Source organism: Ambystoma mexicanum, chromosome 1q (genome assembly GCF_040938575.1).
Source record: "Ambystoma mexicanum isolate Mex_15411 chromosome 1q, UKY_AmexF1_1, whole genome shotgun sequence".
Classification (NCBI taxonomy): domain Eukaryota; kingdom Metazoa; phylum Chordata; class Amphibia; order Caudata; family Ambystomatidae; genus Ambystoma; species Ambystoma mexicanum.
This window is the reverse complement of record NC_090922.1, coordinates 1292713583-1292726659: the sequence shown is the minus strand read 5'-3', so window position 1 is coordinate 1292726659 and position 13077 is coordinate 1292713583. Positions and strand designations below refer to the sequence as shown.

General features: G+C 46.6%; 1 protein-coding gene across 2 annotated transcripts in view; it reads right to left on the bottom strand.

Moving 5' to 3' along the window:
• USP24 (ubiquitin specific peptidase 24) overlaps positions 1–13077 on the bottom strand; it is a 2799104-nt gene that overhangs the window by 212545 nt on the left and 2573482 nt on the right. For both annotated transcript variants that reach the window (XM_069642114.1, XM_069642115.1), the window contains exon 61: positions 11940–12005. In XM_069642114.1, the coding sequence (XP_069498215.1) occupies positions 11940–12005 (66 nt within the window). The remainder of the gene's footprint in view (positions 1–11939; positions 12006–13077) is intronic.

Genomic DNA, 13077 nt, shown 5'->3' with positions numbered 1-13077 from the left:
GGCGACTGGTGCTGAGAGCCGCGATGGAGCCGGGCGGCGTCTCGTGAACAGGTGAGTGAAGCGCGGCGCTGCAGCGAGCAATGCAGTGCTTTTAAATGGAAGTCTTCCTTCAGGAATGCTGGCGTGAAGATTCCGGATGCAGGTAAGAAGGTTGAATAAGTTCTTGGTTTTCACCTTTCTCTTCTCTTCTTTCCTTACAGGTGTTCCAGGTTCGAGGCGGGCGTGGCTGGAGTCCAGGTGCAGGAGCAGACACGGTGAGCTTTCAGCTGCTGGGATGCAAAACAACGCGAAGCACGTGTGGCTGTCCGGGCGTGGCTTAAATAGCCTTGGAAGAAGTTCCAGGTGAGTGTTCTTCCACAGCCCCACCCAAGTAACAAAATATTTCCTTCAGAAAAATAGTCCCTCCTGAGCCTCATTTGGCTTGGTTCTTCATGCAGCATGGTCTGCATCAGGTGAGTGTGCAGCATGGTCTGCTTCAGGTAAGTGCGCCAAACACTTCCCCTTATGAACCTGGCGCCTATGGCGCCAGGACTGATGTCCAACATGAGCCTGGCGCCAACGGTGCCAGGACAGAGTCCAAAGAGCCCCTATAAAGGGCTGCTGGGCTTTTACTCGAGGGCGTGATGCCTGCTCCCGGGGGTGCTGGGCCTGGCCTGGTGCTCCGGGGGTAGGCATCATGACAATATCCTCAAATGTATCTTCAAAGTGAGGCAATGGTGGCCATACAGGTTAAGAATTTGGGACATATTGTAAAACAAAAAGATGTACAAGAACTGCTACATAAAAGAAGAGGTCTCTCTGGCAGGGGGTTGGGGGGTGAAGGTTGGTATGTTAATTATTGTGAACATCAATAAAAAAGAAATCATTTTAAAAAATAAGTTGCAAAGACCTTTTTTGCAATTGTGTATCTTCTTATGATCCCAGTCCGGGGGAAAGACCCTAAGAAGACTACACAGACTCTAGGCTGGTTGTGGCCACCTTAACCACAAGGCTCTCTGGAGAAGGATGCGTCAAAAGGAAAGTGTGGTTTCCTGGTGCCATATGGCACTTTTTAGTAAGCATTTTGTTGACCATGGGCCAAGGAGCCTACAACAGCGCAAGGACGGTGTCAGCTATAGCTGAGTTGAACAGCAATGCAGTCTCGTTCTGACAGTCTTTATCTGAAATGTCCACAAGTGTAATGAACCAGCAGTTTGGATGCAGTGCTGAGGCCAAAAGCAGCCACGACTTTCTCAATAGCCTTCCTATACTTGGCGGATGGGTGACCATATGTGGATGCTTGCTGCATTCCGAGATCAGGAGATGTTTCTAGGCCACTAGCAGCATGAAGATCTGTTGGCAAATTTAAAATATCTACCTTGTCGGCTATACATCTGGTAGCAGTGCTTAGTTTGCGCCAGAGTAGTGTCCAGCCAAAAGAGAATGGGAATAACTAGGCCATAGACTCCATCTCCACCTCTGAAGACTGGATGAGTTGAGGTTGCCAATTTCGAGTGGGGTAGACCCAGTACCACTTTGGCTGTCTGCTCACCTAAAGGCCTTGGGGTTGACTGACCGACAGGACCTACATTACTCCATATCATGGTCCACCCCGAGACACCACACAAATATCAGTCAGGTTGTTAATGGACATCTTAGAATCGCACTGCCGACATTGCTTGAACCTCCAAGGCATAATGATGCAGCAATAATTCTCAAGCAGTGTTCATGAAGCATGCAGAAAAAAGGAACTGAGATAATGGGGCACACTGTGCTCCATTTATACAGTGGCGACCTCATGTTAGGATTTGGGAAAGCGGAAACGTAAGAGGTGGTCTGTCATCAAACTATGACCCATGGTGACATTTTCAGAGAACAGGGTTTGCTGGAGATTATCTAGCTAAAGTGCATTAGAATTCCAATTATCATGAGAGCGGTAAAGCCATTCTCCATGTGCCCCCTAATGACCGTGAGGTACATTGGTTGGATTCACACTCTTTAGTGTCATAATCTAGTGCCAGGCACCAAACACAGAGTTGGGTGTAGGTCGATAGTGATATGTGCTAAGCTTGGGTCTTTCAGCAGAGAAAAGCCACAGGTCGGAATTCAAAGCAAGAGGCTGCTTTAATGTGAAGGTCATAGGGTCTAGGTGGCTCTATATACATTATCTAAGACGTCACATCTTGAACCACTGGTGCAAATTTAGCCAGTGCAGTGTTTGCAGTGAACCCACTGGTGGCTGAATAAAGTTCAAAAGCAAGACTTGTGCCGGGGGATGTTTCTAAGATGCAGACTCTGTGTAAGGATGCACCAGTATGATCCATGCTGCAGGGAAGGCTTTCCACCACAGAGCAGAGCTTTGGGTGTAATAATAAAGGTTTGCCCTGGAAGTCAACGTTTGCTAGAAATAATACAGCATAGGATCATCTTTCCCATTCGTCTGACCTTCATCCCCTTGTGGGGTTGTCCGATGCCTGCTCCCGCCTTTTGAGCAGACAGCTACCTGCTGCTCTCATGGCCTTTCTGAGCAAAGAATAAAGTACATAAGGATTGCTTCAAAAGATCAGTACTCAGCATCACACCACTGAACCTGTCCTTACACCCTTTGGCCCATCACACTGAGGCTGATCAAGTACTGCCCTTCTGATGCCTAAACATCTGGAGGGGCAGCCAAATCCATGTGCCAGTCTACCATTTTCTACCTGAAGTCACTTGTGACTCCTTTTCTACCCAATATGCCCGAACAACCTCCACATTTGCAGGCCATGCTGCCATCATTAAACAGTTGTACGAACCAGTGGAAACCTGGTTGCATTCACCTGCACATTTGATAACTAACAAGCGAACCAGACAGACTTACCTTCACTAACCGCAGCAGCCCACATATAATCCTAGCCAAAGATTTCCTCTACTTTCCAGACCTACTGAAACACTGAATTCCAAAATGCAGCTGACCGAAAGTGAAAATCAAACCCAACAACCAGGCATGCATCACATGCCTGATGGACCTCTTACTGCTTCCCCTTTGTCCATTCCCATATAGCTGCTAAAAAAAAAACCAATCACATCAACTTGGCACTTGATACGGTTGAGTTTATGGATGACACCAACATCCATCACAAATTTACAGCAACTGCCCCCCTCCAATCCCCTCTTGATTGATTGTCCAGCATGAATGATTTATTTGCTATGATTCTCCCCCACCCCCTCCATTACCTCTGAGGGGCTACCCCAACAACTTGGAATGCATCCTGGCCAACTTAAGTGCACATGTACCCCCGTAACCACATCCACTCAGGCTTGGTCTGGTTGTATTTAACCTACCCCTTAGGCCCTAACCCCCAGTAACCGCTGGCTTATCAGGGATGCACTATTTCGCACCACACAAGAAAAGACTAGGAAAACCATCAGACCTTTTCTCATGCCGCCTCTGCTAGTGACAGGGATTTAGAAGACAATGGCCCTGGTTAAATTATGCAAGACCAAGAACAAACTCCTACAGATTTATTGGTACCTTTTAAGTTAAATCTAAAACATTAGGAAATTAAATGCAACTCCCCACAGACAGAACTAGCTTAAAATGTTCTGTTTGTGTCAAAATCTCATCTATGCAGCCAAAAGGAACCACTATGAGAAAGGTATCCTTGCCCATGCTATTAAAGCACTTTTGAGAGTAGAGCAACAGCTAAACCCTTCTGCAACTAGTAACAATATGCATCAGCATGTGCAATAACATACATCTGTTTGTTTAATGTCCAACATTACTGCCTCAGCATGGACCTTTTTGTATGTTATGTTCACGACTGCCCTATTCTGGGAGCAAATTTTAATTTTACTTCTTTAAGCAATGCTACATTGCACTTTATCTAATACATTTTAGGACAAACTATTTGAATTAGATGTGTATTATCAATTGTCTATTTAAATCTTGTGGTCTATCTTAACTGTCCCGTAATTGATTGGATAGGGATACTTGTTTGTTTATTTCATTACAATTTTGTAAAGTATGTTTTTGTTTTTTTCTATCATGTTGGATTTGTGTAAGGTTTTCTTTTGTAAAACAATATAAAAAGAAATATAGTAATTGTCTTTAAAAATCAAATATGCAATTTAACAATCACCCTTGATGCAACGAACACACAAAGAAGGGGGATAACAGCCGTAATTCACATTCTCTCAAACATCAAGCAAACCATCTCCAAAGATTATCTCATTCATTCTTCAGTAGTCAGAAACTTATCTAGGCAATATAATCAATGGCCTTCATTACAAGTTAGCCGGTCTGTATTTAACGGTGCCAGTAAATCCGTCCAGGCACCGTTATCCGGACTGGCTAACTACGACTTCTGTGGCCATGTGGTGTTACACCCGCCAGCTCTGACCTGGCAGATGTAACACCACCGGCCGCAGACGGACGGGGAAAGACCGGCACCATTACTGCATGGTGCCAGTGTTTCCACGGCCCCCATTCCCGTGGAGCCCTATGGGACTCAACGGGAATGGGGAGTAACGGAATGCCGGCTCTGGAATTACCGGACCACCGGGGCTGTTAGGGCCCGGTAAATCCTGCAAGTCTGGAGCCGGTAAATCCCTACGGGTCCGGCGGCAGCCTGCCGGTAATATAGTGGACCAAGGGATACTTTAGGGCCTCGTGAGCTTAGTGGCTCATCTTGCTTCAAAGCTTCCCTCCCCGCTTTTATTTTTAAACTAAACAATCTTAACCATTGCATTGGGGTGGGGATTCACTCTGCCCCCCATTCTCCCAAATGTGTGGTGTATTTTAGGTCTCCCATTACACACCTTTTAAATAAATACATTCAGCCCTTCTCTACTCCCTCCTAAATAATGTGAATTCTACAACCAATTCTTTGCAGACGATGCTAGGCTGTCTATCCACATCTCACTTTCCCTCTCAAGCTAGGACCTCATGGTCCTCCCATGAGGTCATACCATACACACCTATGTGCCCTTCAACTGGCTTCAGCTTAAAGCAAAAACATAGGTCCTATTTTTTTGCCCTGTGAAATCCTCCAGGACCCTTTCTCCTTTAGTCCTGCTTCCATGGCTCTTCTGCCCCCACACAAATAAAGTTAGGAAAACTTCCATCTATATTCGGACTACAAAAATCATACTGTTTTTTCATCCCACCAAAGATAAGGTTGCTGTGGGATCCCCGATTTACCCTTGTCTAGATTATGGCTATATCCTTTTTGCTGGGCTCCTAATCTCTTCTATCCAAAAAATTCATGCCGTCCAAAATGTGGAATTCGGCCACATTTGTGGATAGGCCAAAATTCAAGCCATCTGCTCAGACTTGGCTTTGCTTCATTTTGAAGACTTATGTCTAATCCACAAAGCCTTACTTGGCATCCCCCCATTTCTACCAATCCAATTGTGCTCAAGGCGCCTTCTCTGCGCTCCAGAACACGCAAAAAACGTCACCTCGCCATCCCCAGAACAGGCTGCTCGGTCCATTTGTGGTGGCATGCACTTCAGTGTGTGGGATCCTGGTAATATAAAAAAACTGATACTTGAGACCAGAGCAGCCCCATACAATTTTAGGTTTAGAGTCATACTGAAAACACAATTACTCTTTAGTAGCTTAATCTCCACCTCTGCCATACTTCGGCCTGTGTGCATCAGTGCCAAGAGCCAGCTTGCTCGCTGTGTGCTATATAAATGGTACCACTTAAAATGCTGGAATACAAACATGTCCCAAATGTGGGGAGGTGGATGCAGGAATAATACACAGGTTCTGGGCGTGCCCTGAAATAAGGAAATTCTGGGGTGGAGGTGGTCCATCTTTTGTTGGAGAAAGGGATTAAACTAGAGGTAGGACCTCCGTGGGCATGCATGGTGGGAGGGCTTATTAGACCGCGTAAACTGGCACATCTGAGCAAACCTAAGGACTTGGCCTATATACTGGCCAAGCATAGAATTGCCATGGGCTGGAAAGCAACTAATAGACCAAGGGTGGGAGTGTGGTGGCACGATCTGCAGAAATGGGTGGATGCAGAAACAGTGGTGTGGAGTGAAGCAGGTAATAGAGGGGGGGTGAAGCTGAGACATTGAGGGCCTGGAGGCACATGATAGCTACTTTGTCTGAAGCGACCCTGACTGACCTCGATGACAAGGATTCTTCGGGAGGTGAGGGGAAGGATGCACCCCAAGATGAGACGGCCGATGGTGTTGGTGGGGAGTAAGCTCGGGATGGGGGGAGGGTGATGGGACAGAGGTGGATATAACATGATACAGTATATGACACTTGAACGCTCTGATTGATATTCACTGTTTGGTTTTATTTTGGTTGTTGTGCTTGTTGTTAAAATCAATAAAAATTGTTTATAAAAAATATAAGAAAATAAAATAAATGGTACCACTTGGTCACTCACTCTCACTGTATTACTCGAGTAAGAAAGCACTCAAAACTCATAGGCTCCTCAACTCCTCCTATGCCTGTATACCCTGAGATAATGTGGTTTTAGGTCCAGACCTTCAGAAACAGCCCAGTAGAAGAGCCCAAGCCAATTCACCTCTCTAATAGTTTTTTTCTTAGATTTATGGGTTGTCCTATTGATGTAACTGATTTTCTGAAGCATTGACTAATATGTTTAGCTTATCTGGAAGGCCTCCAGTGAGACGTCCCGATTCATCTCAGGATAAAACACAGACTCGAAATCGAATTCCTCATTATTGCATATGGGTTCCATTTAATCTATTTAGCTAATGTGCACCATTGAAAAATTCTTCACCCTTCCAATATGACATAACCGCAGTGAAATATAAAAATTATATTTCACTGCAATGATGGCACACACTCCCACCTCTATATTCTGCACTATCCAGGAAAAAAGCGATTAATAGTTCTGTCCTCAAGCCATCTCCGACGACTCTTAAAAGCAGCTCACATACTGCCTGGAGCCATCTGGGCAGGAAATGGGAAACACGCAAGCTGTTAGAGAAAAGGACTCTACTTTTCTTCCAAAATAAGGACAAAACTGATAGACGCCGTCATAAAACAACATGTACATGAGCATGTATCAACCTAGGGAAATATTCCACCTCAAGTGTTCAGAGTCATATTAAAGACAGCTTGAGCTCGTCTTTCGTTGTCAATCACTTGTGACTATGAGGCACTCAGGGGAACATTTCCCCAAGTCACCCATGAGCAATTCTATGTATATCTTTTGAACTCTGTATCTTTGAAACCCTACATTCTAGAGACCTGGTGTTTGGAATGTTATATTTATTTTCATGGTAAGTGATATGGTAAGAGTGGTACCCCACTCCCTCCTATTCCATGGTGCTCTCTATCTCACCGATCTTTTCTAACTGCTTCTCCATTGAAGATCCTGCTCTCCTCACCAAATGTGGTAGGAAAAAGTTTAAAAAGGACATCCTGGTCTCCAACCCAGGTCTCCCTATCGCTGACACCTACACTAGTTCCTTCTCCAAGGAAACTCTCACCGACATCCTCTTTTTCGTGCCTTCACCTGAACTATGGACCCTTCATATGGTCTCTGTGCTCTCTCCTTTCTCCTCTTCTCCCATTAATAGTGGCACCCATTGGGATGTCCTCTTGGCCTCCTTGCACTCCTCTAAGGCCATCATTAATGTCTACGCTAATAGGACCGTCTTGGTCCAAGGCCCTCAGGCCAACCTTCACCTCTTCGATAGACGCTTCCCGCGCCTCATCAACTTCCTTTCCTCTCCCGCTGTGCCCCCTCCTCTGTCCTCGACTACCTTGCCTCTACCCTCCCTCCCCACCCTCTCTCGTGCTCGTTCTTCACCTCTGCAGGGCGTACCTCTGATCTGTACCCCTCCCTGGAAGTCCTTCAAAGATGGCAACCTTCTCCACATTGCCACTCTTAACTCTCGCTCTGCCGTCAAACATTCCTCTGATATCTGCCGCCTTCTTGAGGAACTTGACCTTGACGTACTCTGTCTCACTGAGACATGGTTCACGGCCAGCTCTGTCACCAGCTTTGACACACTACTACCTGATGGTTACAAGATCCTCTCCGTGCCCAGGCCCAACCGTGCTGGGGGGGGGAGGGTGTGTGGCCCTCATCTTCCCTGAGTGGATTCCTGCCACTGTTACTCCCACGCAGACCTACTCCTCTTTTGAATGTCTTGTCTGCCGACTCTCTCTCTCTCCTAGCCATTCCCTTACCGTGGCTACTATCTATCGGCCACCTGGTCAAATTTCCTCCTTCCTCTCCGAGTGGGCGGACCTCTCCTCCTCACTCCTGTCCTCAACCACTCAACTCCTCTTTCTTGGAGACTTCAACATCCACCTGGATGCCTCCTGTCCCCCCTCTGGACTCTTTCGCAACCTCTGCGACTCGCTTTCACTCTCTATTCTCCCGTCTGGGCCGACTCATTCTGCAGGGCACACTCTTGATGCCCTGATCTCCTCTGACCTTCCCCTCTCTTTCCCTCTCTCCACTCTTCTCTCCTGGAGTGATCACTTTCTCCTCTCCTCCCACCTCACCCTCCCTACCCCACAGGAAAAGCCACCCCCATCACTGCCACCTTCCTTCTCGGTCATCCGACCCATGAAGCGCGTGTCAGTTGAGGCTTTCGCTGCCACCTTCTCGCCCCCTCCTCCCTCTTCGGCTGACTCCCACCCTGACACAGCCCTCTCCACTCTGCTATATCTGATACTCTTGATATCCTTGCCCCGGTCATGAGAATCCGCCTGAAGCCCAAAGCCAAATGTAACTCCTAGTATGACTCGGATCTCGTCACCCTCAAACGCAAGTGCAGGGTGGCAGAGAGGAAATGGCGTGCTTCATGTTCATCCTCTGACAAACTGGCCTGTCGCCTGCTCCAAAGGCAATACCGGCTCTCCGTTCTCACCAAGAAGAGAGCCCTTATCCAAGCCTGCATCTCTGCGGCATCTAACAATTCGGCTGAACTCTTTAAAATCTGCAAGGAGCTGGCCAACCCTGCTGCAGTCTCTACCTCTCATGTCCACTCCCAGGCCCTCTGCACAGCACTGGCCTCTCACTTCATTTCAAAAACTCAGGACATCCTGTCCTCACTCTCCTCCTATCACCTCCCCCCCTCTATTCTCTGCCCTTCCTATGGCCCTTCTGCAGCCACCCCTCCTCTCTCCTTCTCTGCCTTTCCCCTTTTTTCTGCTGACAAGGTTTCAAGACAAGTCTGATCTATGAAAGTCTCGTCAAAACAGGTCCACCCCTGTTCCTCCAAGACTATCAAGGACCACATTGACTCCTTGGCTCCTGCCCTTGCTGACTTCTGCAATCACTCCTTCGCCTCTGGAGTCTTGCCATCCCCTCTCAAGCACTCCCTTGTGCACCCCCTTCTTAAGAAACCCTCTTCCGACCCTTCCTGCCCAGCTAACTATCGCCCAATCTCTATCACTCCCTTCCTTGGCAAGTTCCTAGAGAAACTGGCCATCTCCCAGCTTAATCTCCATGCTGAATCTGTTGGTAGTCTTCATGACCATCAGTCTGGCTTCAGAGCTGCCAGAAGCACGGAAACTGCTCTCCTAAACATCCGTGAGGACCTGCTCTCGAACCTTCTAACATTCCATGTGTTCTCATTTTGCTTGATCTCTCTTCTGCCTTTGATACTGTCAACCATACCATCCTGCTCAACCGTCTCCGTGATAACCTGGGTATCACTGGTCAGGCTCTGGCGTGGCTGACCTCTTTCCTCTCCAATTGACCCTCCCAGGTCCAACTGGGGTCTTTCCTCTCTGACATCTTTTTCTCTACCTGTGTTGTCCCCCAGGGATCTAACCTCTCTCCCTGGCTGTTCAACCAGTATCTGGCACTTATCGCCCACCGCATCGCCGCTCTCTACCACAACTTTTAGTGCTATGCGGATGATACCCAGCTCATTTTCAGGCTACCCTGGGCCTCCTCTTCTCCTTACCTCATCTCTGACTGTCTTTCTGCTATCCAGGAATGGTGTGCCGCCAACGACCTCTGCCTTAATGCCACTAAGACTGAGATTCTACTCATCGGCACACCCACTCCCTCCTTCCCTGCAGCTCTCTAGCTGGCCTCTCTGGGCCCTCTTCCTGCTCCTACCTGCAGGGCAAAAAACCTCAGGGGTCATCTTTGACTCCACACTCTCCTTCTCTCCTCACATATCCAACGTCTCTAAGAAGTCACACTACCAGCTACAACCTCCTCAGAGGTATCCTTCCTTTCCTCTCCTTCCCCCAGAAGCTCACTGTCTCTAGAGCCCTGGTTCTCTCGAAGCTGGACTACTGTAACAGCCTCTATCTAAATCTGCCCGCCTCTACTCTCCGCCCTTTGCAACTCATCCCGAACAGGACTGCAAGACTTGTCCTTGGCCTCAAGCCCAGGGACCGTATCTCTCCAGGACTGAAATCACTGCACTGGCTCCCAGTGACTGCGAGGATCAAGTTCAAAACCCTCTGCATTGTCCACAAGGCCGTCTGGGGCCTGGGGCCAAAATACCTTCAACTCTCTCCTCCTAAATATCTTCCTTCTCGAGCTCTTCGCTCATCCGTCTCCAACTCCCTCAGGGTCAGACGCTTCTCCAAACAACGAGTTGGGGGCAGATCTCTCTCCGCTGCAGGGCCTCCCTCTGGAACAGCCTTCCTGCCTCCCTGAAACTTGAGGAGAAACATCTCCAGTTCCAGAAGCACCTCAAAACCTTCCTCTTTGCCTCCGCTTTCTCTCCCCCTATCCCCTGCTAATACTACTGAAACTGCACTGAATCTGCAACTGGGCCACTCACCGTTGTCGGTCATTGGCCCAGCCACTCTCCCTTGCACTGCCTCCCTGGGAACCCCTGCACTACGGGACTGCGTCTGTATCCCTACAGCCCCCCCCTTCCCAGTACTTGTCTGCACTTACTTCGCACTTGCCACCAGCTGGCCCTTGTTATTTATCCTGTATGCTGTATGCTAATAACCCTGTACTGCACTTTCCCCTCTCCCTTTCCCCCTTGCACTTTTCCCTTCCCCTCTACCCTTTGCACTTGCACCGATCTGAATGACACCTGGCCTAGTCGGATCGTTGTCTGTCTCCACTTGTTCCCCCTGCCTCGTCGCGCCTTGAAACACTTGTGTATAGGCGCGTTACAAATGCCACATCATATCATATCATAAGTATTTGATGAAGGCTGGCTGCAGACACAAACCTCCTAGGTCTCACTGATCAGAGTGCCCTTAGGAATACACTTCCACTGGATTACGTGGAACAAATAGCTAAAGGGAACACTGGAATTATAGAGACTTAATTACAATTTTACATACTTTTATATCCTCACAATGTTAAATGTTTATGTTATACACAGCTGATTATAATTTCTCTTTTTCCTTTATGTAATGTCGGGTTAAAGAACAAACTATCTGTTTGTACATCAATTCAAACCCTATGGATTGAAAGACTTAGAAATAAATGCATGCCACCATATATGAAGTTTGGAATATAAGAGTAAGCATAAGAGCATGAGATGTTAAATGTTTTATACTTTGTCAATGTTTTGGACTCAAAGAAAAAGTAAGTCTTTTGAAATAATTACAAAAAATAGAAAAGTAGGAGTAGAGGATGGGGATTGATAGACCACTGCTCTATACTTACATATATAACAATTTGAATCAAATCGATTGGGATTGTACTTCATTATTGCTAACAATGCTGGTAATTGGGAGATATTAAATGTCAATAAGCATTAAAAGAAAAATGAATGCACACTTCTGTGCTCTTAAACAATCCAACTAGGACAACCCTACGTTATACAGTATTCTAACCCAGGTCCTAGTATTGGGGATAATCCCTCTGTTTAAATATAACAAGACATCCTTTAAGTGACCTTGCTGAAATGCACTTCTGTGCTTCTGTAATGCTGGTTCTCCGCTGTCAGGCTCTCAGACCTTACATGTTAATGCATGCAATTTGTAGAGCCCAGAAGGTTATTTATATTCAATGATACATTCATACTGAACCTACCAGTATCTCATGAAGTAACTGGAAAGTATTTTTCAGTTCATGAGGTGGTGCAGTTTCCAACTCATTCTGAAAAGAAAAACAACAACCAAGAGTTATAAACTTACAGAGGCAATATTGACTGACTGAAATAAATACTAAACATTTACTGCAACAACTATGTTGTTTGATTTTGTAGATGAAATATATGTAGGTAATGTACAGTATTTCATGACACTAAGAATTGGTATTTTATTGTTAAGGAATTAGTTCTCACATATGTACAAACCTGTTCGGTACATACTGAAAAGCATTAGTTTACTTACTTCTCCAGCAATTAACCTTTTTATGGTATCAAAGAGGAGATCTCAGATTGCACAGGAAGCCACCCACTACATAATACAATTCCCGGAGAGCATATATCAAGATCCTCCAGAGTCGACCCAGACTGATTTCTCCAGCCCCAAAGAGAGCGCCTATTGCCAAACCTTTAGAAGAGCGATTTCTATCAAAGCCTCAGATGCCTTCTATGAATGTCAGAAAATGGTCCTCTCCGACAGCATCAGAAGTGTAGTTTTAACAATGTGCCAAAGTACAGACTTTGACCACATACAAAGCGATTTGTGAAAAAAATCGGTGCACTTAAGGATTATGCTGCTTTTTTAACCCAGTCTGCGAGCCCATTTAAACGAGATGGAGCACTTTACCATGTAATCCAAAAACCAGGAGTTCAGCATTGGCAGGAGCATGAGGAAAAGCAGCACTTTACAAACCTAGGAAAAGAAGCAGCCAGTGTAGTGAGCCAGAACACAGGGTCATCTGACCGCCATGACTTCCAGATAGCGGCCGGCACATACAAGCCTGAAGCTAATGGCGACTGCATTAACCAGGTGTTTACCTACAAACCGTGGAATATGCAAGTAAGAAAGGAAGCGGGTGCTTCAGAATTTGTCAGTGGACTGTGTCGGAAGCAGCTGAGCGTAACTTCTGTGTTTCTGTATTCCTGCTCAGTGAGGTTTGATGCAAGTAGCACGCTTGTGGGGCTATTCCTCTAGCTTTTCGTAACGCAGACAGGAAAGGAGGAATTTTGCTGGTACTCAGTGACCGGTTCTCTAGGGGTTGCTGGTGCCCTTTTGCCACAAGTACCTGTGTAGAAAGGCTT